Raw genomic sequence first — 26675 nt, 5'->3', positions numbered from 1 at the left:
CTCTGTTGTGTTTTGTAACATGTTAGAATGAATTCTGAATTTTGACATGGCTTTCTTGACGGAAATGACCTGCTGGTTGGCAGAAGCTTGGGTATGAGATGCTGAAATTAACTTGCTTCTGCTGTGTTTGTCCCTAGAGCTTCCCGTGAGCACCCGTCCGTCCAGGAGAAGAAGAAATCCACCATTTGGCAGTTGTAAGTTCTTTGATGGTTTGTGTAAGATTAAGAAAAGGGGAAGCATTGCCATTTCTACTTTAGTCAGCAATGTAATATATTCTGATGTTAATGAAATGTCAGCTTAAGGTGTTGTTAGCTGAACCTTTTTGCCTTCAAGGGCTTCCTTTGTCCACAGCGAAATTAAAATCAGATCTGAACGTCCACACTGGTTTTGTTTTACAAGCTGAAAAAGATCATGAGTACCCTGGAATGGAAACATACATAGACTCACAATCAGTTTTAATAAAGGGCTGTTTTCAGATGGTATCTGTTTCTGGAAGCTAAAAGCACCATATGTCAATCAAACTGAAGGCTTAGCTCTGTGTTTGAGGTAGGGCAGTTTTCATGAAGGGCTTACAGCCCCTGATTGCATACTTCTTGCTTCCCCTGTTGTGAATCCTATGGTGTGGTGTCTCCCCAGGCACCTTTTCTCATATTTGTTGGCCTTTTTCTGTCCCTAGCTTTAGCCGTCTGTTCAGCTCTTCCTCGAGTCCCCCACCAGCAAAGAGGACCTACCCATCTGTGAACATCCACTACAAGTCTCCAACAACAGCAGGGTTCAGCCAGCGTCGCAGTCACACCATGTGCCAGATCTCCTCTGGAAGCCGCACCCTAGAGTTCTTCCCTGAAGAGTGAGTTGCCTGCTGTGTGCCAAACCAGGTCCCCCTGCAGCTCTCCCAAATAGCTGTTTTATTTTAATTTTAATTTTCTTAAAATAAGCTGTTTTCCGCTTTTAAAAAAGTCTGTGTGGTGTTAACACGTTTCTGTCTCTTGTGGTTTATCTCCCTGACCTTTTGCTCATCAGTTACCACATGGATGGGCTCAGCAAACTTTGTCCTCCCAAATATATCGCTGCCGTGGCTTTCTAGGCCATGATGGTTCATCTTGGCAGGGTCTACTGTAGGCTTGAGTTGGCCTCAGTCCTTGTTCTGCACTCGTATTTGCAGACTGCGTTATAGAATGAAGTAAGTCTTTTGTGGTAGAGTGTGATGGCAGCATTGGGACAGCAGGATGGAGTGTCTTGCCCAACCCTGTTGACAAGGAGTTTAGGTGAAGACAAAAGTTCTCTCAACAGCACATGAGGTTATATTTGGTTTTAATCTTAACTATGCTAAAAAAGAGCCTCTAAGTGTTGCTACTGCAGAGTCTTCTCCCTAACTTTTATGTCTCTGACATGAAGGAATAAAACTCTTCTGTGCTTTACTTGACTTCAGAAGCATGTGTTCTACCATTATGAGGCTGTAGTTTTGTACGTAGTATGTTTTTGTGGAAGGACTATGGAAAATGTGATGGTAAAGCATTATAATTTCTGCAGTAAGAAGGATGTGTTGGAAAGGTGATAGATCAGGAGAAGAGAGATTGTCTTTATAAGGATAACTTTGTATTTTATAGATACCCGCTGCCTTTATTCTATTCCTTTTATCTGATTACAATATAATAGTCATTGTGTGGCGTCAGAGTGCTTGTCAGCAGTGCATTAAACGATGTGACTAACCACTGTCAGAAGCTGTTTATTCTCTCATCCTCTCCACGGGGGAGGAAGCGTGTGCAGGGAAGTGTTCTGTTCTAGCAGGGAGTTGTTTTTGTTTTAAGTATATATGTCATTATGTGTGTGTGTGTAGGGGTTTTTGGTTTGGGTTGGATTTTTTTGCTGATGTTGTTCTTACCTTGGAATGATACTTTAAAAACCTATTGAGAGCTGGAACTGATATTAAAACAGCCTTTGTTTATATTAAAACATATCTTAAGAGCTCACAGATTCATTTTCGTTTTAACCTTTGCCAGTGCAAAGCTGGAGTTGTTCTGTTGAAACCAGCAGTTTCAACAGTATTTAGTGCATGTTTTCCTTGTCATCAGAGAAAGCTTTAAAATGGACAGAAAAACAAATAGTTGACTATAATGAAGAAGGGAAGAACTCAAAATGCCTTCCTGATGCAGACATTAGATCAGTAAATTGTAACAGCTAAGCAAAAATTGGTGTAATTTTATGGATTCATAGGCCTTATGGAAGGTTGATTCCCTGTTTCTGAAGGGCTTTTGGGGCACTGAAGTGGGGATGACAATGATTTGGCCTGCCACATTGCTCAGGTAACAGGGAGTTACAGATTAGGGATGCCTATGTCTGCTTCTTAACTGGGTTTTTCTCTCTGGTTTCCTGCATCTGTTTTCAAAGATTAATTTGGTTTGCTTTGTTTCCCCTGCTTTGACAACACTCCCTTAACCTTCAGCTTGTTTTTAACTATAGATCGAGAAGTAATACTGTTGCTTCTCTCCTTAGTGACTGTACGTCCTCAGCACGTCGTGAGCAGAAACGTGAGCAATACCGCCAGGTCCGGGAGCACGTACGGAATGATGACGGGCGATTGCAGGCCTGCGGCTGGAGCCTCCCTGCCAAGTACAAGCAGGTAGGGACCACTCTCTGGACAGGCTGAAGTGAGACCAGTGAAGATCTAACTCTCCCACTGGCAACCTTAGCCTTAATCCTTAAATATTTCATTTAGAGGTGTCATATGCATATTTTATTTGTATGATAATTGTAGGCACAGATTAAATTAATATTTTCTGTGTCTCCACCAAAGTCAGTGGAGGGGGCACTGCTCTGCATGAACATGCTGAAAGAACCTACCCTAAACCGAAAGTACTCAATCTTCTTTGTCCAGAGCCCAGTACTTGTTTTTATTTCCTTTGTTATTGTAATCAGGCTTGAATATTAGATCTTTCATTTATAATCTGAGAACTTTACTAATCATTTAGTATAAAAACCAAATGCAATCCAGTTTGCTCCCACTTCTCCCCAGCAGTAACACAAAATCATGTCATCAGCCTCATTTATTGTCCTATGACTCATTTAACTGGTCAAAGACCACCTGAAGGGAAGGAGTCTAGCAGTGTGGCTTGAGAGTGGATGAGTTTCAGGCCATGGTGGAAGGGAACGCCAGAGTTCTGACTTCTTCGCAGGGAGCATCTGTTAACAACCCTTTCTCCATCAGCAGTGCAGCGTTTAGCCTCTGTTGACCATAACTGGGGCCATGTATCATGGTGAGAGACGCAGTCTCTTGGGTAGGGTGCTCCCATCCCTGTAGGGACTCTGTTTCATACAAGATGTAAGATGAAGCCTCAGCAGCACCCATCTTGTGAGCTCGGTTCTGCCATATTGCTTACATCTCTCTTACCATAGCCTGGTGTTTACAGCTTTGTACTGCCTTTTTTGTCTTCTCTTCCCCCACAGCTGAGTCCCAATGGTGGTCAAGAAGACACTCGCATGAAAAACGTCCCCGTGCCTGTATATTGTCGCCCACTAGTAGAGAAGGACCCAACCATGAAGGTACGTTGTCTCTGCATACCATTCCAATCCAGAAAGGGGACATGGAATAAGCAAAGAATTTTGGTTGCTAAATGTGCGATTTTTACAACAACCTGTATTTTTTTTTACATTATCTATTCCAAATTCTATGTTCTGCTTTCTTTTTTTGATTGGTACTTTCTAGTGTATGTAGGGCAAAGTACCTCCCTCTGTAAGGACATAATTCTTAGCTGATTCTGGTTGCCAGGTCTCATGCTTCTGTCTTACATCTTGCGCTTTTATGAGACAACTCTTACATAATATTGGCAACATTTTATGCTTATAAGGCTTTTGTTAAAAATCCTTAGGGTATAATGCAAACCAGTATAAAATTAAAGAGAATGAGCAGGTGAAAGTAAAATGCATTTCATCACTCTTTTTTAGATTCCACTGTTGACTGGGATTCACTGGTAACAGTCCAAAATTATCTAGAGCAGATTTTTGTGAAGCTGTGTCTGTCAATACTAGAATATTTTGAGTAGCATTGTGGTTGAGAATAGATAGTCATCTCTCTGCAGGCAGCACATTTATCTGCTATAACTAGTTGTTTTGGAATAGTCAGTTTGTCATTAACTTCATTCAGAGCTGATTTTTAGATGTCATTCTGATGTTTAAGTTGTAAGAAAATTCTTATGCTGTTAGTTGTTTCTAGAAGGTTGGTGTGATCTTGGAATAATATTCTGTTCAGCATCTTTCCTTTATGATTTTGGATAAATCCGGTATTTGTTTCTGTAGTCCTGTTCCCAGCATTCTCCTATAAAAATACCTGGAAATAGCTCATAAGAGGTTATCTAGATTTGATTTCAGGAAACATGCAGTGTGCTTCTTTCACTCTGCATTTGTTACATAGGAGCTAAACCAGAAGATTCTGGGTTTTGTCCCCCTCCATCTTTTTTTTTTTTTTTTTTTTTTTTTGACTTCATTTTTTGCTGTCTTAGTCCTTAAATAGCTCTATGTTGTGGTTTAACCCCAGCCAGCAATATATATTTAAGTGAGATCAGGCAAGCACTGATTTTTGGGCAAAGGAGTGTGTGAGGAAGCAGAAGAGCGCAAGGGATGGGAGGGGGACTAAGGAACAGGAATGCACTGAATGTATATCCTGAGCCAGGGAGCCACTGTCAATTTTGGTTGAGCAGTCATGCTTAGTGTACCCCAAGCTGGTAACATCTGCCATATCCCGCTTGCTTTACTACAGTGTCTTAGGAACCCCAGAGTCAGAAAAACCTGAGGACATTTCAGAAGCCTGTTTTTGGTTATGCACCTGATTTATTATCTTAATTTTCTTCAAATCTGTTAGTCACATCTGTTAAAAAAACAGTGATTTTCGCTAGGTTACAGAGAACCTTTATCTTAACCCCCATCAAATCTGGTTATGTCTTCTAGTAGACATCAACAATATCTGTAATTTCCAACTAAAGGTTTTAGGTATTTGACATGTGTCCACAGTTCTCTACAAAGGTGCCTGAATTTCAAGAGACCCTGGAGCCTCCAGAATTCTTAATTCTGTTTCTTTTACTTAGCTGTGGTGTGCAGCTGGAGTCAATCTCACGGGATGGAGACCTTTGGAGCAGGAGTCTGGGAATGGGCAGAAACTGGATCCTGGACGTGATCCCCTCACCTGTGATAGGGAAGTGGAAGGCGAGAACAACAAAAGTAACCATACATCTCCTGAAAAGAAAAAGGTCAGAAAAGAAAGTTAATTTTTTTTCCCCCCTCCAGTGTTTTTTCTCATTCCATCCCTGGCATGCCCCCTGTCTCAATGCCTGTGTACTATGCTATATTATGCACTAACTTGTACTTCTGAGGCATCATCTTGTGGGGCAGGGTTGTGGTGTTCTGGCTCTTCAGTAACTTTCTGTGTGATTTGGGATAAGTAATCCAGGATAAAATTTTCCAACTTCTGCTTTTGAAATGCTTAATAATAAGTGCAATTAAGTGCTTGATGAGGTTGCTAGGAAGATATGGAGTCCTCATCACTATAAATTAAAAATTAATAAATAAACTCAGGCAAAGCTTTGTTAAAAAGAACATAGACATAGCAGAGTCCATGAGTCCATTTGGTTCAGAAGCTGAAGCTCTTGAGATTTATTCCAGCTCTGTTTTTAATAGTCTTAAGTGCGTTTTTGTTTTTTTTTTTAAGAACCAAGCTGTAATTTGCAGATAACAATACAATGTTTTAGCCTTTCTGGTTTGCGGGGTTTTTTCCCACAGCTGTCTTACACTGCTTCCCTATAGCCTTCTGAGATCAGTTTGCTTAAGCTGGTAGGTTGAGTGCATCCCATCTCCGTGGTATTCTGTCTAAAGTGAATGTTCAGTGATACATTAGTCAGACATCTCAGAAGAGCAATTAGTGGCCAAACTTCTCTTGCCCTAAGGAGCCAGACAGGCTCTTTGGCCAGTGTTCCAGATACTAGCGCAGCAACGTAAATGAATTTTGCATAGCTCATATTGTTTATTTGCATCAGCTAGGAAGAGGCTTGGCTCTTTGAAGCCAGCATTATGGTATTTGCATGTGTGAGTGTTGCCAAGCACTAATATGCTCAATCTGATCTCAGAGGAGCACTGATTCCACCCATGTGTTTGCTCTCCTGAAGGCAAAGGAGCTCCATGAAATGGATGCCACGTCCAGTCGTGTCTGGATCCTCACTAGTACCCTGTCAACAAGTAAAGTTGTAATTATTGATGCCAATCAGCCTGGCACAGTGGTGGACCAGTTCACTGTCTGCAATGCTCATGTGCTTTGCATCTCCAGCATCCCTGGTAAGTGGGGCCCAGGCACTGGCTGTGATCTGCACAGGGTCACCTGCTCCACTGAGGAGGGACAATTGTAGTGTCCTCACTTCAGAACTAACCCTTAGACCCTGCCGCATTCTGTAATTGTCCCTCAAAACCATAACTCAGATCTTGCCTTCTTGTAGGACCTTTCCGTGGAGATCCCTCACTGTTGAACATTTAGTAAGTCGTTCCTTTGGCACATAAGGATGGTTCTTGGGAGCAAGAGTGAGCCTTGCCCAGGTTTGGGAGGGCTCTGTAGCTGGCCTGGATGTTGATTCTAGGGATGAGGGGATTTACCATGATGTTGACTGATGCTGTGGTGCCTCCCCAGGGTAGTGAACCCTGAGGGTCAGCATCTTCCATCCGTATGGTCACCTCAGGAGTGCTGCTACTTTTAAATTAGCAGTGACAGCTAGATTTATGGGAGAATCTGTTCTTTGCCCTTCAGCGGCCAGTGAGAGTGATTATCCTCCAGGCGAGATCTTTCTGGAGGGAGATGTAAATCCTGAAGAGTCGTCTGGAACAGATGGTGTCTTGGCAGGAATCACTCTGGTGGGCTGTGCGACCCGCTGCAATGTGCCACGAAGCAACTGTTCCTCGCGTGGTGACACACCTGTGCTGGACAAGGGACAGAGTGAGTTCTGGGACATGAAAGTTAATGGCAGTCCAATTACAGCTAGTGCCATACAAGCTTATGGTCTTACAGCTGCATCCTCCTGTCCCTGAGTTAAGTACTTCAGAGGCCTCAAGAAGTTCCTTAATGTGGTACAGGAAAACCAAAGGCCCTTTTGGTACATTTCTCTTTAGAGCCCTCCTTTTCTCTCTGAGTGATCCACATCCTGCAGCCTGGTTGCAGGGGTCATATAGCAGAGTATTTTGGACAGGTGATACATTTGTCCTGCTACAGTTGTTTCTGTTCTCATTGCTTTCTCCTCTGAACCATGTCTTCTTGTGAAGTCAGTTAAGCCCATATGAAAACTATAACCATGCCCTTGCTGACTTCGTATGGCAGTAGGCAGCCCTAGAGAACTTCTCATGTTTTGCTAGTCACAAATTGTGCCTCACTGTAAAATAGCCTCTGTTCCCCATCTGAGCAGAAAACATTGGATGAGCTGCTGTCTGTGGTGCAGGCTCAGGGCTTGACTGAATTTGGCAAGGAGGGATAAATTAAAAAATTAACAGCCTGATTTCTATATAGCTAACTTACCAGCTCATTCTGCAGTATGTCTCACGCTGTTCTTTGTCTTCTAGGTGAGGTGGCTGCTGTCTGCAATGGGAAGATCAACCAGTCCCAGTCTACTGAGGAGGCAACAGAAGCTACGGAGGTACCAGAGAATGGTACAAGCGAGGCAGATCCTGCTCAGGCTCGGCCTGGGCCCCTCACGGAGCACGTGTTTACAGATCCAGTCCCTGCACAGGCACCTCTTAGGCAGAACGGGTAGGCAGTCTGGGGCCAAAGTCCCAGCTTAGTTATTTATCGGCTGTTTTCATAAGCTTTTTGATACAAGAACTAGCTTGATCTTCTGATAAAGTGTCAAACTTTTTTCAGTTTTGTGACCAAATAGTATTACAAATGGGATGATAGGGAGAGAAAGAAAGGAAATGAAAATGAACATGGTTCAGCCTGCAGCAGACTGTGTCAGCTGTTTAAGTGTAAATATTTGATCTCTCAGTATGAATCTAGACCTGCTGTTAAGAAAGATCTTCCAAAGTGCGTGTACACTTAATGTTCTTACTGAAGGAACTTATTGATTCATGTATAAAAATGATAATTGATTTATTCTAGTAGTACCTCTAACATGCTGTAAAGACAATGAAGAAAGCATACTCACGACCCCAAAATTCTTAAGATAAATGAGTCTGATGTGATGGCCTGAGGAGCAAGGTGGAAGTCTTGGATAGAAATTGTTCATAAACGACCAAGTTGTTCTAAGTTGTTTCTGTTGAAGTTGGAAATGAACTGAGAAAATAGTTTATGCAATAGTACTGCCAAACACTAAGTTAAGTTCTATAGATTTGAAGTACTTGCTATTTGTATTGGTGGGGAAAAGAGGAAGTTTTGCAAATTGCAGATTCAGGAGTCAAGCAATTAAAAAACACTGAAGAGAAGGAAGCGATTTGTGTATACAAGGGCCCTTGTCTGCTTGTGAATGCCAGATTGTGAGTGTAGATGGGTATTCTGTGTGTGTTGCTGCTACTAAAGCCTCTAACAGTGTTCTTTTGTCTCTTCAGGGAGAATGGACAGCTGAAGACAGAGTCAAGCACAACACTGCCAGATCAGGAGTTGAATGGGGATGCTGCTGGGACTTGCACCAGTGCTGCCCCCACCATGTGGCTGGGAGCACAGAATGGCTGGTAGGTTCCCTTTGGGCTGGCAGATCTCTCTGTCACCTCCATTGTCTGGGCTCCACTTTTTCATGTCTGCACACCTTTAGTTCATGTCTTGATTCTGGAGTAGGTTTTCATTGCTCATTGTTGTTCTGAGCCCTCAGGTCATCATAGGCACAGGGATTTAACCTCGATTTCTTACCTAACCTCCACCTTTCCTACCAGCAGAAAAGACTCAAGCCTAGTCAGGCTGAAGGTGTGGGGCCTTGCTTCTAACCCTCCCTGATTTGTCCTTTCTCACAGGCTTTATGTGCACTCGGCTGTATCCAACTGGAAGAAGTGTCTGCACTCAATAAAGCTGAAGGACTCTGTACTGAGTCTAGTGTAAGTGTGCATGCCATGGGACACTGAAGGAGAAGGTTCAGTGCCTAAGCAATATTTTAGATGGGGGTAGCAGCTCTTTGTCAGTCATCTTTTTCTTTGCTCTTCTAAGTGCATGGGTTTGTGAGGAAAGTTTCCCAAGGTTTTTGTTACTGGAAAGCCTCATACTGAGCCATTTTCCTGCTCAACTGCAGACCTGACCCAGTTCAGTGAATAAGGTACTAAATGAGATTAGCAGTATCAGGAGGAAATAAATGGGAAGGAGAAAGGCAAAACTTCACTGGGGTGTAAATTAGGTGGAATTTGTTGAAATTGATGGAGTTTGTAGTGCGAAGGAGAAGTTAACCTCAACAGGAAATTTATGAATTATCTTACTACAACGAAGGTAAGAGGTATGACCCTCGGCCCTTGCAGGATTTTCCTGCAAGTGCTAAACTGAATGGGAATTGTAGAAAGAACATAAAGATGGTGCGCGTAGATGTCAAAAAGGTTAGTCCCTTACTTTTACAGGTTTTTTTAAGTATTTACTTTTCTGTGATTTCAGGCATGTGAAAGGGAGGGTTCTTGTTGCTCTGGCAGATGGAACACTAGCCATATTCCACCGGGGAGAAGGTAAGAATCAACGTAGTAAGAGAAAACCAGACTTGGCTCGAAGTGTAGCAATGGATGAAATGCTATTCTGAATCGAGAAGGAAAGGTGCTGGCTTGCCAGAGTACAAACATGATTAAAATGCATAACTATTATACACATGTAATCCTTATCCTAAAACATCTAAGGCATACTTTAACACCATTTCCTAAGGTTTTCTAAACAAAACCATGTGTGTGTGTTCTGTATAGCACATGCAGGGTAAATGCAACACTTTTGGGAGTACATATGCTGTGCAGTTATTTGAGGCATGCTTGGTAAGTTTAATGCATTTGGGCCATGTCGGTGTTACTCTGCCTTCACAAATCAACTGTAACAGGGCATGCACAGGGAGCTCCACACAGCTTAGGCTGTACCCGAGCAGATCATCTGTGCAGTTGCAAATAGGACTGCTGCTTCCCACAGACATTGGACTCTATATAAGTAGTGGAATTGATCACTGCGTACACAGGAGGCAGAGCTGGGATTCTGTGGAATTCTGGAAATCCCAAATAAATGGAGCCTTTGCATTACACTTGGTCAGTTTTTTGTGTTGCAAAAAAGAGATGTCTGAGTAATCTGACCTTTCTTAATCTTGTCGCTTCAAGATATTTTTTTGAATTCTATATTTCTTGTCCTCTTTACTGTTGTAGGCTTTGCCTATGGCTTGAGCAGTTCCTGAGCTGTGTTCATACCTGAAAACACAGAGGAATTTGCTAACTGTGACTACTGTTTGTATATTAAGAATGTAGTTATTCATTGAGTAGCAGTTTATCCATCAAGCTGAAATACAGAGATTTCTGGTTTTGTGCAATTTAAATTTTGATTCAGCCTTTATCATGAGTTCAAGCCTGACCATTGACACATAAAAATTGTTCCCATCAGAAACAGGATAAAGCTTCATGACGTAGAGGCCATCTGTCTGTGAAGGACACAGTATCTGCTAGGTTAGTTAGAAAATAAGCATGAGAGAAGGGAGATTGATTCCTTATCCTGGATTTGACACTTTGGCAAAATTATGTTGTCCATCTGATATGAGGAAGCCTCACCACAAGGTCCATTTCCTTTTAATTTTCCTCATAGTCTTGTTAGGCTGTCTTTCTTCTTCCCCTGCTGTTTTTGTTGTACTTGTTAGAGAAGCCTGTTCACTTTATTACAGTAAAAGGATGTTTAAAATAGCCTGATTGGGAGAGCTTTCAGCCCACCAAACTAAACTTTATTGTCATGTGTTTTGTAAGTATAAGGCTCTGCCCATATAGTATTACGGGTTCATAGGAAGTTCACAGACATAAGCAAAATGAGCACTTGAGTACTAGCTAAGCCTGTATACTTAGTTATACATGGAAAGGTAGATGATTCTATTGTATACTGACATGTCACGAAGGAGATGCTTCTTTCTGCACTTGTTTTCCACCTTAGACGGTCAGTGGGATCTCAGTAATTACCACCTAATGGACCTCGGTCACACCCACCATTCCATCCGCTGCATGGCTGTTGTGTATGATAGAGTCTGGTGTGGCTACAAGAACAAAATCCATGTTATCCAACCTAAGACAATGCAGATTGAGGTAAGAGAGCAAAGGTGTGTGTATGCATGCACATGCTTGTGTTGTATTTATTCTTATAGCTGTTTTCTGCCGCAGTGCATGGAAATGCAGTACCTTTGTATTGTCATTGCTGACGGTAGGACCCAAACAGTCAATATGGGTCAAGTTATAACCCAATCTGCCAGGGGGGTATTTATTCCTTCCTCCCTTTGCAGAGCTTAAATCCTTAGATAAGTCTAAACTGACCACTTTCTTTGCCTTTATTAGTGAATCTGTGAGGCCACATACTGTACAGAAGTACATGCGTGCTTTACAGCTGCCCTTCATATATGGTCTAAGACTTCTCCATCTGTGGGCATTGTGGCACAAAGGAAGAGTACAGTTAGCAAGCCCTAGTGATCCTACTTGCCTAAGAAAAAAATAATGTTTAGAGCTTTTTGTTTGAAATTCAATACAGTGGTGTTAGTACAAACTTATTTGACAGTACTTGGAATAATTCTAGTAACAGGAGAAGAAGTGTTGAATCTGAAGTTCACATCAGTGAGCCAAGGTAGTTTGATCTTTGGAATTTATACTGGAATTGTGTGTTTTCCTTTTCTACCAAGCATATTGAAAACTCTTGGTTTCTAAATGTTCTAGCTCATGAATTGGTTTGCAAAGACCATAATCTCTGCAGAGCTGTTACACAAAATCATTTCAAGAGAGGGAATAGTATACTGTAGTGAACTTCTGAGGTCAGCTGGCATTAACGCATTTTCTCCAGGAGCTTTGAAATCCAAACAAGTGATCTCAGTTGAGGAAAATGGAGTATGAGTGTAGATAATTGCAGACCTTTTGTGAACTCACATTGGTCCACCTATTTGGCATTTCAGAAATCCTTTGATGCCCACCCTCGGCGGGAGAGTCAGGTGCGACAGCTGGCATGGATTGGAGATGGAGTATGGGTTTCTATCCGCCTGGACTCCACTCTGAGGCTTTACCATGCCCACAGCCATCAACATCTGCAAGATGTCGACATTGAACCTTACGTCAGCAAGATGCTAGGTGAGGCAGTAGGGACTGTCAGTAAATGTTCTGCTGCTTACTGAGATCGGAGAAAAATCAGAATTCATTAGCAGACCTTGCCCAAAGTCATAACTGACTCTTCAATTCTTATGCATGCTTACTAGGCACTGGAAAGCTGGGCTTCTCGTTCGTGCGGATTACAGCCCTGCTCATTGCTGGCAACCGCCTCTGGGTAGGGACAGGGAACGGTGTCGTCATCTCCATTCCATTGACTGAGAGTAAGTGACATTTATTGGAGATACTTCTGCATCCCCCCCTATAAAAAGAATGCTTTTGTGTGTTATTTGTGCAGCATGGTGGATGGCTCTGGCAGGCTAATGCTTTCTGGACATTTTTACTCTGAACCTGACACACCTTTGATTATAGCAGCGTTCGGAGAGAAGAGCCCTGAGTATGAACAACTCTGAACTTGGTTTAACTCTTCCTTATTAAGGAATTAAGCGTTCAGTTGAGTGGATTTAACCTATTTAAAACCAAATAGGTATTTGTTACTGTCCCTTTCAGTTCAGTTGAAGGCATTTCCTTCTTGGAGGACCAATGACATCTCTACCATCTATACAGTTGTCTTTTTTGAGTGTGACCTTGACAGAGCAGGCTGATGGGAACTGATTCTGTAGCTACTGGAAACAAGGAGAAACAAAGCTTTGGGAATTGTAGTAAGTCTTCAAAAGGAGGCCATGGGTTGAGAAGTCACTAGGAAGATCTCCCTGGAAATTTTGTTTTGGCACAGACATCTAAAAGTCTCCATAACAGTATTTTCCAGAAACTGACCTTAGAAAAGCTTCATTTACTCAAATTAGGGCTCAGCTTTTATTTAGTAGAAATCAGTATCCTACACCAAATCCAACCTGGTGAGCAGACCCAGCAGTAGTAGTTAATAGGTGCATCTCTGGAGCTGGAAGTTTAGTTGAAGCTCTTAGTAATCCTGTTCTGTACCTGCCAGTCAGCATCTAACTTTGCAGGTCTGTTCCAGATTATAATGGGGGAGTAGGATTTGAAGCTGCTTGCGGTTGCTTTCAACAAAAAGCAGCCAAATTAACATTTTCTTACCACTGCTAGCAGGAAATCTGAGAAGCAAGAAATGGCTCTTGTATAAGAGCAGCAAACCTGTTGTAATCCTCCTGGAAGTCAGGGCTGGGATGGTCTCCTCTAAGGCTAGTGGAGCTGGATATGCCCAGGGCTGACACCAGGAAGCCAGTGACACAGTCGTCTTTGCGCATTGCAATCTTGGTCTCATTTCTGAATCCCTGTTTTAAAGCCCATTCTTTCTTGGGACTGGTGTCTTAATTCCGAGTTAAGCTTGTTCCCTGCTGTAAACCAGTTGCATTATCTTCAGTGTTTCTGTAAAAATGTGGTAAGCAGTAAGGCCTTAGTAGAAACTTTAGCAACGGATCCTTGTGACCATGGTCCCTCTCCGATCTCAGATACTACATTTGTCCTTGTAAGATAAGAGCAAAGTGAGCAAGAACAGTGTTGGTATAAACTGATCAGAGCCTGTAGCTCCTGTTGTGGTTTCTCTAGGTTTTATACATTTTTGTTGATCCCTGAATTTTCTCCCAGTAATCACCTTTTTCTTCTCTCCCGTCCTGCCTGTCTCTCCCCTTGCCCCTCTGTGTTCCTACTCCTTGCCTGTGCCTAGCTGTAGTCCTCCACCGAGGCCAACTCCTTGGGCTCCGGGGTAAGTCCATTGCCTCCTTCCTTCAGCTTTCACTCCTTCTGCGCCCATTCACCTTTGCAGTCACTTTCCCACCCTTCCATCTTGCCATTCAGCTCTCTCCATCCATTTTTCCTCATCAGGCTTTCATTTTAAGTTGCATCTGAGAAAAGCGACCAGAGACAGTAGTGTAAATATCCTCATTTCCCATGGCTAAAAACATTTTCATCCATCTCATCAGCCATCCCTCTGTTTTTTTTTTTTTGTCAAGAGTACTTTATTCTTCATCAATAGTTCCCTTATTGTGGTAGGCCAGGTTTGAGATAGGGACTGTAAAGGTTCATTCAGTCATAGAGTTCCAGGAAGCAGGAGTAGACTGTTCTTCCAAGGTCTTCCTTGGTCATCTTTGGTTTTCCAAGGATACTTCTGTCATCAGTTCCAGGTCAATGGCAGTAGGTGCTGTGGCACCTGCCAGCTGCAAGTAATCAACTGACACTTTTAACCAGAGGGGACTTTGGTAAACATTAAGAATTGTGTGAGTTTGTGCCAGTTAAGGCAGGGCCTGAGTTCAAATTTACGCTTACCTTAGCCCTTCCAGGGTCAGAAAGGAGTATTTTTTTTGTCATTGTAAGGCATTTCTGTGGCCATCCAGAAGCATTATCAACATATGTCTCCTCCTTTTAAAGCATCTGATACTGGTTGCAGTAAGAAGCCAGATACTGAGTGAGAAGTGCTAGTACCAGCCCTGTCTGTCGATCAGATGAGCTCAGCCAGTTGTAGTTGCTCACAGCAAACCAAAGCACAGAGGTGCAGAGAGCCTTCATCTTGAGGATCTTCCCCCTGCACACGCTGATTCTCATTCTTCCATCAAAATATTTGTACTTGTCTCACCATCCTGGCTTGAGTCTTATAGGTAAAAGTCTCCTTTGTCCAAATCACTTAATTGAAATCCAGCCCAAGCCAAAATACAGAATTACAGATAATAAAGCAAGCAATTCAGTTCTCTCACAGTAAGTGAAAGCCTTCTGATTTTAGTACTGTTTCTGTTTTAATGATGTGGGTGCATATGGAAGGAAAGCATCTCCCGTGCTGAGCTCTGAGCACTGGTCTCTGTTCCTTGTGGGTGGAAGCATTCACATTCTCAGAGCCTGGACATGAAGGATGCTGGCCCCTGAGCCCACCTTGAAATCCTTGGAAGCTGATGGTGGGCATCTTTCAGATGTTCATGGCTTGAGTAGCTGATCTTCTGGTGTCACGGCTAAATCAAGGACTAAGGAAGGACCTCACTCCACTGCTGTGACATTTACTGGGCTGAGAGGCCTTCACTATACCCAGAGACTGTTTTCAGCAGCCTATGTGCTCATGGCTTGGCATGAGCAAAAGACTTAACTCGGAAACTGAGCAACTTCACCAATCCAGAAAATAGCAATAATTCTCCTCCAGGTGCCCTTAAGGTCTCACGGGTACAGTGGACACCTTTGGATACCCTGCCAGGTACAAAAGACCAAAGTTGATCCTAGGACTGTAGGTCATTTCTGAAGGCTGGACAGGATCACTGCTGGTGAAGAGGCCTTCACTGGACACCGCAGAGATCTTGTCTAGCTTGCCCTAGGGTCACTCTTGCCTAGCACGTCCAGGGATGTGTGCCTCACTAGTAGCCAAATACTAGATTTGATGAGAAAACGTAGTTTGTTACCATGAGTGGATTGTTACCAGCCTAAGAGAGGGACTGTTTTGTGTGGTGTCCTCCATCACATCCTTTACACAAGACCTTTAAAGAGACCTGCACCCTTAAAGGTTTTCCTTCATGGCTCATGAGTTTTCTCTTTGATTGAGTCCCTTCTGTAAACGGGAGTCAAAGCCATCGCTGACAATATTCCTCCTCCATGTCCCCAGCCAACAAGACCTCACCAACCTCTGGAGAGGGCAGCCGCTCTGGTGGGGTCATCCATGTGTATGGTGATGACAACAGCGACAAATCTGCCAGCAGTTTCATTCCCTACTGCTCCATGGCTCAAGCACAGCTCTGTTTCCATGGGCACCGTGATGCTGTCAAGTTCTTCGTCTCTGTGCCTGGTAAGGATGAGCACAGCCTTTCCTTGTTGAGGGTCTTGTCTCACTGTCCAGTCTGTAGCAGGAGCTTCAGCTGGTCTGCAGCAGATGGCTGTCCATGGCATTTCTAGTGCTTGCAGATCACTGTGGCTCAGACATCAATAGTTTAAACTGCAGTGACTTCCAGATTTCACAGCAGAAGGAACTGGCCTGCCCAATTGTGCGTGTGTGTCTGTGTACGTGTGCGTTTGTGTGTGCGTGTGTGTGTTAACTGCGTGAGGGCTGAGCAGAGGCACTGACAGCACCTCTGTCCTCTCCCAGGCAATGTCCTAGCAACCCTGAATGGGAGTGTATTGGACAGCCCTTCAGAGAACCCCAGCACAGCGGCCACAGAGACCGAGGGGCAGAAGCTGAAGAATGTCCTGGTGCTGAGCGGAGGAGAAGGATACATCGATTTCCGGATCGGTGAGCGCCTGTGGTGGGAGGCATCTGGAACGGGAAGGGGTGCGGGGCCGTGGTCATGGAGAGAGGGATCCCTGCCGTGGGAGTGAAATCTGAAAAGCACTGCTCTCTGTTTCTCCTGCCTTTGGCTGTGAGGGCAGATAGCAAGCATTTTCCTTGCACAACACAAGACTGCCAAACCCTGCCCCTGCCTGCGCCTGCAGTGCCACGCAGTCTACGTTAATGGCCCTGGAGAGAATAAAGCCATCTGTGCCACTGGCTCCAAACATTGCTGCCCTACTGTGGTCACCTGTGCTGCTCCAGGGTGCTCTGTGTTGTAAGCATTGGCTTCCCCAAAAGGAAGGATGGTTTTCCCTGCTGCTGGAGGTGGTTTGTTCCATCCATACAGTCCTGCTTCCGAAAAGCTCCATGTGGCTATAAATGTTCTCCAGGCATAAAGGAAGGTCTTAGCTCATGTTCTCTGTTGTCAGACTGCCGAGACTGTAACAGGGGTATTAGCCTCTTTGGAAGTATTCCAGAGCAGTGCAATTTGGGATTTTCTTTCTTGCCTTTTTTACTCTGTTTTCTCTCTTCAGGGGATGGAGAAGATGATGAGACAGAGGAGAATGCAGGAGATGCCACCCAGGTGAAGCCAGTACTTTCCAAGGCTGAAAGGAGCCACATTATTGTGTGGCAGGTATCATACATCCCTGAGTGAGAATTTCTCCTTTCCCACCAATGTAAGTGTCCCTCCTCCCGCCTGAATGCCAAGATGTACATACAGAACGCCTGCATTATACCTACTGCTGGAAACCGACCCCAGACAACTGCAATGGCTCCTGCCTTGGACTGTGACCCCCTTCTAACCTCTGAACTTGCAGCTTTCATCTTGGGCCCGTGCGCTTTCTGCGTGGTTGGATTATTGTTCTGCTCTGGAGCTGGCATCTACAAGGAGAGAAATGGCAGTGCATCGATGAAGTGAAGCTTGGAGCTAGAACTGTGCAAAGCCTTTGCCCAGCGCTCGGGAGCTGGCAGCTGGATGGGTGGTGGCTCAGGTTCTCTGGCAGGTTGCCTCACTCCCACCTGCATGAGAAAGAAGTATGTCCCCCTGGCGTCCCCCACCAAAGCAGTGATGGTGAACCACAACTTCTACAGCACCCTAGCAAAAATCCTTTCTCGTTCACTAGTGGACTCTTCACCTTATCCACCCTTAAGCACAGAATAATGTGCTATGGACTGAGAACAGCCAAGTCCAAGGAACCCTTAATAGAAAGGAGTGTCAGGGTTTGGGCAGCATTTCTGCTCTTTGGCTGGAGAAGGCAGCAGTGCCGTTACTGTGGGGAACACGTCCTCCATACTTGCAGATGGAAAGTCTCCCTCCTCTGCTGCTGTTGTTGTCTCAGCAGTCACGTGCTGGGTGACTCTGTGTGTCCGGAGAGGATTGTTTGGTAGCCTCAGATGCGAGAAAGGTGTTTGATCATGAAGGCCACAGGGCCTTTGGTAACTATGGTAGCAAAGGGGTACTGGAACCTTGCTATTTTAAGAGCAGAAAAGGCAGCAATACTTGTTAACTCCCCTTTCCAAAAATGCCCAGCAGAAAAGAACTCGAGTTCATTCTGAAAGGTTCAGGAGAAAGCTCTCTCTGCATAGCATTTGTTGGCTTTTAAAACACAGGCAAGGGCAGATGACATTTGTCTGCTTGGTCTGCTGTGAATTCTGCATTAACACATTGAGATTACCTTGACACGTAAGGCTGTGTCTCCATCCCAAGAACTGCTGGAAGGAGGTGTCTCTTTTCCTTTACACTTTGGCTGTTGGTTAGGAAAGACTGTAGCTGCAGTCAAGGCATAGAAAGGCTGTGTCTCATCTGAGATCACACAGAAAAAGGAATTGAGGGTAGATCTCCTGACCTCTTACCCAACATTGCAAGCACTGACTTTGTTACTAAGTAGTTTGAAAAGCTGGAAGTTTCTGACTCCTGCAGAGAATTGACAAACCCTGAGAAAAATTCTGACAGCTGTCCTTGTCTAAGGAGCGCTGGGGGATTGCAAAGGTGTGTCCTGCTTCAAGGGAAGCAGCAAAATTGGGGTCAAGGGAGAGTGGTTTTGAGCTCCAGGTGCAGAACATGGCAGTTCCAGATGTAGAGGCAGTGGTTTGTCCTCCCTTTCTGGCAGCGGAAACAGTCCTGTCTCCACAAGGACGAGTTCCATTTCCTTTGAACACTCCCTCCTGGATGTGCAGGACTAGAGCAAGTAGCAGTTGTTAGCATTGAATCTGGAAGCTCCTGGTGGTCATCTTGTTTCTTCCCTGAGCTGTGCAGCACTCTGGGGCTCACAGGGATGTCCTTGTGCCAGTGTGGTGGTATGGAGACAGCTGTGGGAAGCCTCCATCTCCTGGGAGGGTCCCAGCTGTGTCCTGCACTTCACACCATGGACCAGGCTGCCCCTAAGGCTTGTGGTCTAAAGCTACTTGTGTGCTGCAGGGATGCAGTATTCCCAGGCGAAGCTCCAACATGTGTCATCTGTCCTGATGTAGCAGCACTGAAATAATTTTTGGATCTGCAGTTCAAAAAAGGCTGGGACATACCTTTCCCCTGCAAGGAGGCAAGAGGACATCCCTGGAGAAGAGAGGCCTCAGCCACCAAGGTACAGAGCCACAGTGGTGCCCATGCTGCCTGTGAGTGGTGCTGGTGGCACGGGCACCCTCACCACTCTTCACTGAGGTAGGAAGCCAGCTGGACGGTTGTCCTCCAGCCATTGGCACACCAGACTCTGCAGTTGGCTTTGGCTAAGGGATGCTTGCAGACACCACCTGCGTGCGGGGGGACCTTTCACCAGGGACATTTCACCAGGGCACTGCTGACCGTGCCAGGCTTCTCGTTCACTTTCCCAAAATGCTTTCTGCTAGGAAGAGCTCATTGGATCACAACACAGAATGCATTAAAATTAACAAGAACAACATTTAGACCGCAGATTACACAAACACGTAACAGTTCATCAGTTAAGGCCAGGTAAACTTTGTAATTTGGGCTAATTGAAGGGGGGGGGATAAAAAAGCCCTAGTAGGCCCAGTTCCTTAGCTCTATCGACTCTTCCATAGGAAAATATAGAATTGCAACGTTCTTACCTCTTACTGTTTGTTCTGTATCTGGTTTTAGCAGTCAAAGTGACAGTACTCAGTCTCCTGTCACCTACTGGGCCCTGGCAACATCAGGAAACAGTCTCGGGCCTCTACCAACAGGTTTCTTTCCAGCTCAGTGCATGTTTTCCTCCAAGAAAAGCACATGTGTAAGAGGGGCAGCTACAGCTAAGTAGAACCAGCCTCTTCTGTCAGCTCCTGTGAGCATTTGGTGGCTGCTGGGCAGCAAGGTGAGAACTGACTGGCTTCAACACACTTCCCTGTCATATCTCCACTGTGATGTATGTAAAGTATCTTGTATGTTACAAAAGGATTTTAAAAAGTGTCTTAAGGCCTGTAAACTCCGCTATTTGGTCTGAAGATGGCATTCTGTAAAGAGACTGCTGTATGAATATGTTCCCATGCTTTGTCCCCTATGCTATCAAACAACGAACCGTATCTGTTCTGTATGTAATAAATGTGTTAACATCACCAAGTGCAGGGCATCTTGTTCCTATAAAGGCACTGGGATTTCTGCTCAGTCATTAATAGCAGCAAGACACTTAAAAGGGTGGGAATAGCAGCTCAAGTGTTCACCATTGAGCAATTTAGTGGCAAGAAATGAGATGTGGATTGCTCACTGGGTCAGAGCAGAGGGGCCTGGTCCTGCAAGCCACAGTGCAATCTGTAGCTTCTCCCAGCATCAGAAATAAAAGGTGGAAAAGACAAGTGTTCAGCTGCCGGCCAGCTGCAGCTGTCCTTGTGGTGTCCCCTTCAGGTGAGCTGCCAGGGTTAACATGTCAGGCTCAGCTTTCAACAAGCAATTTGCCAATGATGTCACCTGTCAATATAGGGTGGTACTTCACAAAGTCCCATAGGAATCCATGACATTCAGCACTGCTGGAAGTGAGTTCCTCTTAGTCCCAGCAGTGCTTGGACACATTCGTATTTATTTTGTAGAACTGCATTAATCCAAGGGCTGTACATAGCAATAATAGACAAGAAAGTTCACCTCCTTACACCAGGAGCAGCTCCAGCCCTGAGCAGGGGTCCCTAAGGTGACTCTTCTCCATGACTAACCCCTGCACTGCAGTCCTGTGCAGGCCAGGGTGAAGTACAACCTCCTGGGTTAATAGAAGCACCTCAGCAATGAAGTTTGGAAAGAGGGCCTGGGATCCGTCACGCACCCCTGGGGCTGCACCCTTCAGTATGGCCAGGAGCAGTCTGAGCAAGGCACGGAGTGAAGTGCAGCCATGTCTGGCACCCACCTGGTTGGCTGAGGAAGGGGCTCACTCCCGTCATCCTTCAGACCACCACCCCCATGCTGTTAAACGACCCAGGAGGTTAACGCACAGGTTTGAGAGTCCAGCAGAGGTCCCAGCGTGTTCTAGGCATTGAATCCAATATGTGGCAAACTGCGGCTGTGCAGCTTTCTGGAAGGGGACCTTCACAATCAGACAAGGTGCTCAGGCTGCCCAGGGCTCTGTGTGAAGACACCCCCCCCCCCCCCCCCCCCCCCCAAGTGTTAAGGCCCTGAGATCACCAGCAGGCCACAAGCCTCATTTAAGCACCAGCTGGGGCCTTCAGTCTATGCCTGAGCTGTGCTGTAGCTGTGCTTTTCTCCAGCTGCTCCCAGGTGGACCCCTGGGACTTGGGGGTTTGGACTAGATGATCTTCAAAGGTCCCTTCCCACCCAAGCCATTGTTTGATTCTATGCCTTATGGTGCATTATCTCCATCTGCTTTTGCTCCTGGCTGGGCTTCCTGGATGGACCCTGATTATGGGTCGTTTCTTGCCTTGTCTGGGGCTGCTGGTGGGCCCTGTTGCCAGCACTTAGCTCTGCCTACTGTGGTCCAGACTCGGCCTCTGCCCGGTCAGGGAGGGCACTGCCTGTGCTGGGGCTGTGTTCAGCTCCTGGCTGTGCAGGACAGAGGACTAGATTGTTCTGCTTGTCCCATCTAACTCACATCTACCCCTCCCTTCCCACCTCACCCATCCTCAGTTTGTGTGCTGGTTCAGTAGCATCTCAGTCACAGAAAGCACAATAAGGCACCAGGTCAGCCCAGCACCTGGCAGCGGAGGCTATAGAAACCAGGGAAGCTGTTTTTCCATCAGCTGCAGTGGGAAGTCTCGCAGCTCAAAGTGTCTGTGCCTTTAGCAACACTCCCGATTTTCCCTCCCCTGGACTCTCCCATTGCTGCCGAAGCCAGTGAACCAGCCCTGGCGCGTGCCCCACAGTGCTCCCGCCACCACAGAGGAGGAACAAGAGCTCAGCTCTTCCCAGCCTTTGTGCCTTGTCACAGGACCAGCTTTTAACTCATGAGAAAAACCATCCCTCTTATCCCATAGGAGCCTCTGGTGAGGAACCCCATGGAAGTCCAGGTAGCTGATGTTGATCTGTTTGCTCCTGCCCGATGACAGCCTTTTTGCTGGTGGCTGAGGCCACATGTTCCCCTGTCTCATCCAGGCCTGCCAACGCACTGGGCAGGGCAGAGTCCAGTTTTTGCTTTCCCTCGGTAAATCTCTTCAGGCTACTTGTGATTTCAGGATGCTGCAGCAAATGGAACAGCACCTCTTGACTACCTACTACAGCAGACAAAAGAATTAAATAACTGCTTCTGCAGGGAGCTGTCCTGTACATAGGGTACAGACCAGCACAGCTCTTGTGCCCCCTCCACCCACACCCAGACTAGACCCTCCAGCAGTCCTCAACACAGCGGCAGAATCCACAGCCACCGCAAGAGAAAATGAAATGCCAAGAACTGCACTAAGGAGCTGCATTTCTGTAATGTTCACCACACCGTGCTACACTGAACAGGTGCTAATTTGCAATTGGCTTCAAATAGTAAGAGCCAATCCTCTATGCTTTGCATCACCACAATTAAAATTATTTCTCCTGACAGCCGTCTCTGGGAATAAGAGATGGATAGCTTTGGATAAGCTTAGTATCCAAAGCCATGTTCCTCCCATGTTGTTCATTGCCATCCTATGTAAGTAACCCAAATGACTTTGCAGCGGTTAAGAGGAATCTAATGCCATGCCTGTATTGGGTAAGCTAATGGCTCTGCATTTGGACTTCACGATGATCTCCATGCACTGAAAAAAATACCAAGTTTTCTTAGAACTCTGCTGCAGAAATAAGAAAACATTTATTTTTGTTAGTAGATACATTTGTACACAGCTCTGTGTAATAACGTGATATTCTCAGTAGTTTTTACGTTATTTACGTAGGACCCAAATTATCTGAAAAATGTTCTTAAAAACCTAATTTTCAGGCTGTAAAGGCAATTGTGCTCCAAGGAATTGTAGCTGGATGACAGGAGCTACGTGTTGAGAGACCATGCAGGGAACCAAGAAGGTTCCTCTGCTGACTGAGACCAAAGTTATGAAAAAAAATATGAATGTATCTGCAGCTTTCCTTTCAGATGAGGTGACTGTACAGGGTTGGGGAGAAAGCTAGGAAACCTGGACACACCATACCACAGTGGACAAGGGGGTCTTCTGAATGATGACATGCTTCTAACACACCGGGAGAGCATGTGGGGAGCTCAGGACATAGAACAAGTCTTTATACTGGTGTCCCTGCAGCTTTTTTCTTTGTACCCCGAACGGGAGAGGCCATGATCTTTGCCAGATCAATCATTGGCTCCTCTGTGATTGGCTTTCCCTCTTTCTGCCACTGTGCTAGGATCATGGCTCGGAGCAGAGGTGGGTATGGAAGGTACCGAATGGTCTCCTCTGGCACTGGGGTGAATTTCTTGAAGGCCTCCTCCTCATGCTTGGGCACCATACGCCAGTCATGGTACATGACTTTGTCAATCTCTCTCACTTCTTCTTCAGTTTTGCCTGAGAAAAGATGATGAACACCAGTGGACAATGCTATTGACAACAAACTCCCTCGGGGAAATGTAGCAAGCGTCAACTCTCCAGTATCAAAAGCGCTACATCAAGCGACAGTAAAGGAATAGTAAAGGTTTGGACAGTATCCTCCCTGCTATGCTATGTGATCCCACTTCTGTCCTTAAAAATCAAAACAGAAACAGGCCGAAAGGCCTACAGGCAAGTCATTGATTTAAAATGTCACTTTGTGTCTCTCTGGTTCAGCTTCCATGGCTAAGGAACCAGAGTAATTTCTCTCTACACTGATGAAAGTTCCCTGGGAAATTTAACGTTAACAATACCCAACAACTTTAAAACCTCTGAATGAGAAATGTTTCAGAAACTCTAGTAAGAGACAATTGTATGCCTAATACTAAGCAGCTTTAAAAAGGGAAATTCACTCACCTCGAAGCGTTAATTTAAAATCCCAGTAACGTATGCCATTGCTCCTGTTTTACTGACGATTTTACCTGGAATACCTGCATGGGTTCATTCTGTGTCTTGCTTTCGAACTCTCAAGGCAGTCTGTTGCCTCACCTAACCTGCTGTTAGCTCCCCAAGGTCAGCCTCCGCTGGCTCTCCCCCAGTGTTCTGTGAGGGCTAAATCCCAGCGTTTGAAAGTAAAAAAGGGAGAAGTTCCCTTCTGATTTAGCAGATCCAAGAAAAACCAATCTCCCAAGCAGGAAGGCTGCGGTTTTCCTGCAGCTCCCTCCACCCATCACTCTCTGGTCCTGCCTACAAACGCTCTCTCCCCACCTCGTGTGTGGGAAAACACGCCGGTTTTACCTCTGAAGGTCAGGTAGCCCCAAGCTCTTCCGTGATCCATGTTCTGTAAAGAAAACAAGACCCTGTTGAGGGCAGCAAGGGGCGAGGCGGCGGCAGGGAGCGGCTCCGGGGGCTCACGGAGGGAGGCGGTGGGGGGGGGGGGACGGCGGTTACCTCGGCCGTGTAGTCCGCCTTCACCTTGGTGATGACCCAGTAGCAGGGCTCGTCGTACTCCCACAGCCAGGACTTGCGGGTGACGGTGCGGCCCACGCCGAAGCGCGGCAGGCGGCAGAGCAGCGCGAAGAGCCGGTTTTCGTTCCGCACGTCCTCCCAGGCCCGCACCGGCAACCGTTTCTGAGTCAGCGGCCGCCGCATCGTCTCGTAGTCCAGGGCGAAGCGCTGCGAGTCCCGCGGCCGGTTCTTCAGCGCCCGGTACTCGCGGATCTTCTTGGCCATAGCGGCGATGGGCCGGTACAGCTTCTTGCGGGCCATGGCGGCTGCCGCCTGGGCCGAGCGCTGTGCCGGGAGCCCGCCGCGCCGCCCGCCGCTTCCCGTGCCGCCCGGAAACCGCCCCGCTCCGGCGCCGGGGCCGCGGCGGAACGCTTGTGCCGCGGCGGAACGCTTGTGCCGGGCCCGGCACCCTCCTCGCTCCGTCCCAGTCGCCCTCGGAACCGCTCCGACAGGCGGCAGCCCCAGGCGGCCTGCCCGGCGAGACCTGCGTGCTGCTGCCGGCTTCTGGCCCACCCGGAGGTGTGGGGTCGGCTGTGGGCCTGAACCCACGGCGGGAGCCCGGCAGGCCAGGCCCGGCCCGGCGCTTCAAGGTGCCGGGAGGCCCCTCCGGGACAGCACGCTTGGGGGGGGCTGAGGGGGATCTCAAGAACTGAAAGCCTTGGGACGGGACAATCTCCTTGACCAGATTCACCTGTTTCAGGCGCTGGAGAAGGGAACTAGCAGCCGGAGAGGAGTTCACTCGGGCAGGTCTTCGGAAGGCAAAGGCACGCAGAGGGTCTGCCCCAATTACAGTCGGAGGCTGAGCCGAGAGCTGAAGCCGGGTCTCGTAACTCTGTTCCCCGGGACCGGCCGCCCTCCCCCTGCGTGAACGGCTCCGGCAGCGTGGGTAGGAACCGCTGCCTGCAGTGCAGATTGAAGGAGTAGAAAACCGCGTAGGTCTGGCTCTACTAGCCCCTGGATTTGCGCTACAGAGTGGTAAATTAAACCCGTCAGGAGAAAGGGTTTTTTTTCTTTTTAAACCCTTATCTTATAGTGAAGGAAACACATCCATTCTAGTACTGCTGTAGAGTCTTTACTGAAGGCATTTGGGCATACAGAGACTGGTTTTTGTGAGCAGCCAAGATCAATGTGTGGAGGAAAAGCGTGGGGTGGGAGGGTGTGTTACACAACAAAACAAGCAAAACACCCATTTTAAAGGCTGTTAATGCTCTTAGAATAGGACATTTTGTCCTAATACGGTGCACCTCTCTTGAAAAAGGACAGGGGAGTTGTAACAAGGAGGACATACCTGATTAAGCTGACAAACACTGATTTAGAATAAGATACTCGACCTCAATCCACCCAAATTTGGGAGAAAAAGCGAGCAATTAAACCACTTGTTACAGGGTACAGAGCAGGCAGCTCGCATCGAGGGCTATGCAGCACAGGTATCAAGCTCGTGCCCTTTAAGGCAGCTACACTGAGGTTTCTGGGGGGGCACAGAGCAGAAGAGGACACAAGAATGCTTGAAAAATTGTGAAATTGACTCAGTCGGACGCAGAGAAAGGAAGGACAACACCAAACACAGCAAGTCATCAGCAAAAACTGATGCTACTCCACGACAGTCAGCTGGAGACAGCACCTCCTGCCTGCTACGGCAGGAGAGGGAGCGCAAACCATGTTCTAAAACCCACCGCCTCCTAATTTGGCCTAACGGGGGTCACTGGGAGATATCAGTGCAGGTCACAAATGTCTGCCGGTACTCAGACACCCTCAAGAGCCGGCGTCCTGACAGCAGGTCGTCTCGGGTAGCAACGGGGTCCTTTGTTTCTTTTTCCTCACGGCGAAATCTCCTGTTAAAGAAACCCCCTTCACCCCGGGGGTGCTGTAGAGACTTTGCCGCAGACGCTCGAGGAACAGCCACCTTGGCTACAAGAGGGAAGCCCCCGGCACAAACACAGGCATTGCCGGCAGCCCCCACCGGCGCGGCCTGGCAGAGCAGCAGCCACCCACTGACCGCCACGACCACTTACCCCGATGTGCTCAGCACAAAGTTCTCCTGCTTGACAGCTCCTCCTGAGCCGCTGGCGGGCAGGGTGAACCGCTGAGAGGCCGAGGCCAGGGCCGGGCCGGGCCGGGCCGGACTAGGCCGCCCCGCGCGAGCCCAACGTCATCAAGATATCGGGCGTCCAATCGGCGCCGCAGCCGCAGTCACGCCTCGGGGGAGCGGTCGGTGACAGCCCGCCTGCCCACGTGATGGAGGCTGCCCAATCCC

The 26675-nt window shown here is 46.7% G+C and overlaps 2 protein-coding genes across 27 annotated transcripts in view; one reads left to right on the top strand and one right to left on the bottom strand.

Annotated features, from left to right (window-relative positions):
• Window positions 1–20038, top strand: part of MAPK8IP3 (mitogen-activated protein kinase 8 interacting protein 3) — a 78691-nt gene extending 58653 nt beyond the window's left edge. For 22 of the 25 annotated variants that reach the window (XM_049791423.1, XM_049791429.1, XM_049791427.1 and 19 more), the window contains 18 exons: window positions 138–194; window positions 677–847; window positions 2494–2620; window positions 3445–3540; window positions 5079–5240; window positions 6153–6318; window positions 6782–6967; window positions 7585–7771; window positions 8566–8688; window positions 8965–9045; window positions 9587–9654; window positions 11090–11238; window positions 12090–12261; window positions 12387–12500; window positions 13922–13960; window positions 15833–16012; window positions 16310–16453; window positions 17026–20038. In XM_049791423.1, coding sequence (XP_049647380.1) covers window positions 138–194; window positions 677–847; window positions 2494–2620; window positions 3445–3540; window positions 5079–5240; window positions 6153–6318; window positions 6782–6967; window positions 7585–7771; window positions 8566–8688; window positions 8965–9045; window positions 9587–9654; window positions 11090–11238; window positions 12090–12261; window positions 12387–12500; window positions 13922–13960; window positions 15833–16012; window positions 16310–16453; window positions 17026–17147 — 2344 coding nt within the window. In that variant the 3' untranslated portion in view covers window positions 17148–20038. The remainder of the gene's footprint in view (window positions 1–137; window positions 195–676; window positions 848–2493; window positions 2621–3444; window positions 3541–5078; window positions 5241–6152; window positions 6319–6781; window positions 6968–7584; window positions 7772–8565; window positions 8689–8964; window positions 9046–9586; window positions 9655–11089; window positions 11239–12089; window positions 12262–12386; window positions 12501–13921; window positions 13961–15832; window positions 16013–16309; window positions 16454–17025) is intronic. The other 3 variants (XM_049791448.1, XM_049791447.1, XM_049791434.1) reach the window with 1 other exon arrangement.
• A 2638-nt stretch (window positions 20039–22676) lies between these two features.
• On the bottom strand, window positions 22677–26606 carry MRPS34 (mitochondrial ribosomal protein S34). 2 transcript variants are annotated; one of them, XM_049791454.1, is made up of 4 exons: window positions 26434–26606; window positions 24365–26253; window positions 24212–24254; window positions 22677–23392 (listed from the first exon to the last, which is right to left on the bottom strand). In XM_049791454.1, exons 2-4 carry the CDS (start codon window positions 24680–24682, stop codon window positions 23115–23117), a joined length of 639 nt encoding a protein of 212 aa, XP_049647411.1. In that variant the 5' UTR covers window positions 24683–26253; window positions 26434–26606; the 3' UTR covers window positions 22677–23114. The 2 variants fall into 2 exon arrangements, with proteins under 2 accessions (XP_049647411.1, XP_049647412.1); XM_049791455.1 differs by having other exon boundaries at window positions 24365–25386.
• Between the last annotated feature and the right edge of the window lie 69 nt (window positions 26607–26675).

Source organism: Accipiter gentilis, chromosome 33 (assembly GCF_929443795.1).
Source record: "Accipiter gentilis chromosome 33, bAccGen1.1, whole genome shotgun sequence".
Lineage (NCBI taxonomy): Eukaryota > Metazoa > Chordata > Aves > Accipitriformes > Accipitridae > Astur > Astur gentilis.
This window is presented reverse-complemented; position numbering and strand designations above follow the sequence as displayed.

Excerpts from the sequence above, each read along its gene's own strand:
- MRPS34 (XM_049791454.1), bottom strand. The coding sequence starts at position 24,682 with ATGGCCCGCAAGAAGCTGTACCGGCCCATCGCCGCTATGGCCAAGAAG. Across the intron at positions 24,255-24,364 it reads AGGCGGACTACACGGCCGAG|AACATGGATCACGGAAGAGC; the intron begins GTAACCGCCGTC and ends TTTTCTTTACAG. Across the intron at positions 23,393-24,211 it reads GGGCTACCTGACCTTCAGAG|GCAAAACTGAAGAAGAAGTG; the intron begins GTAAAACCGGCG and ends ATCTTTTCTCAG.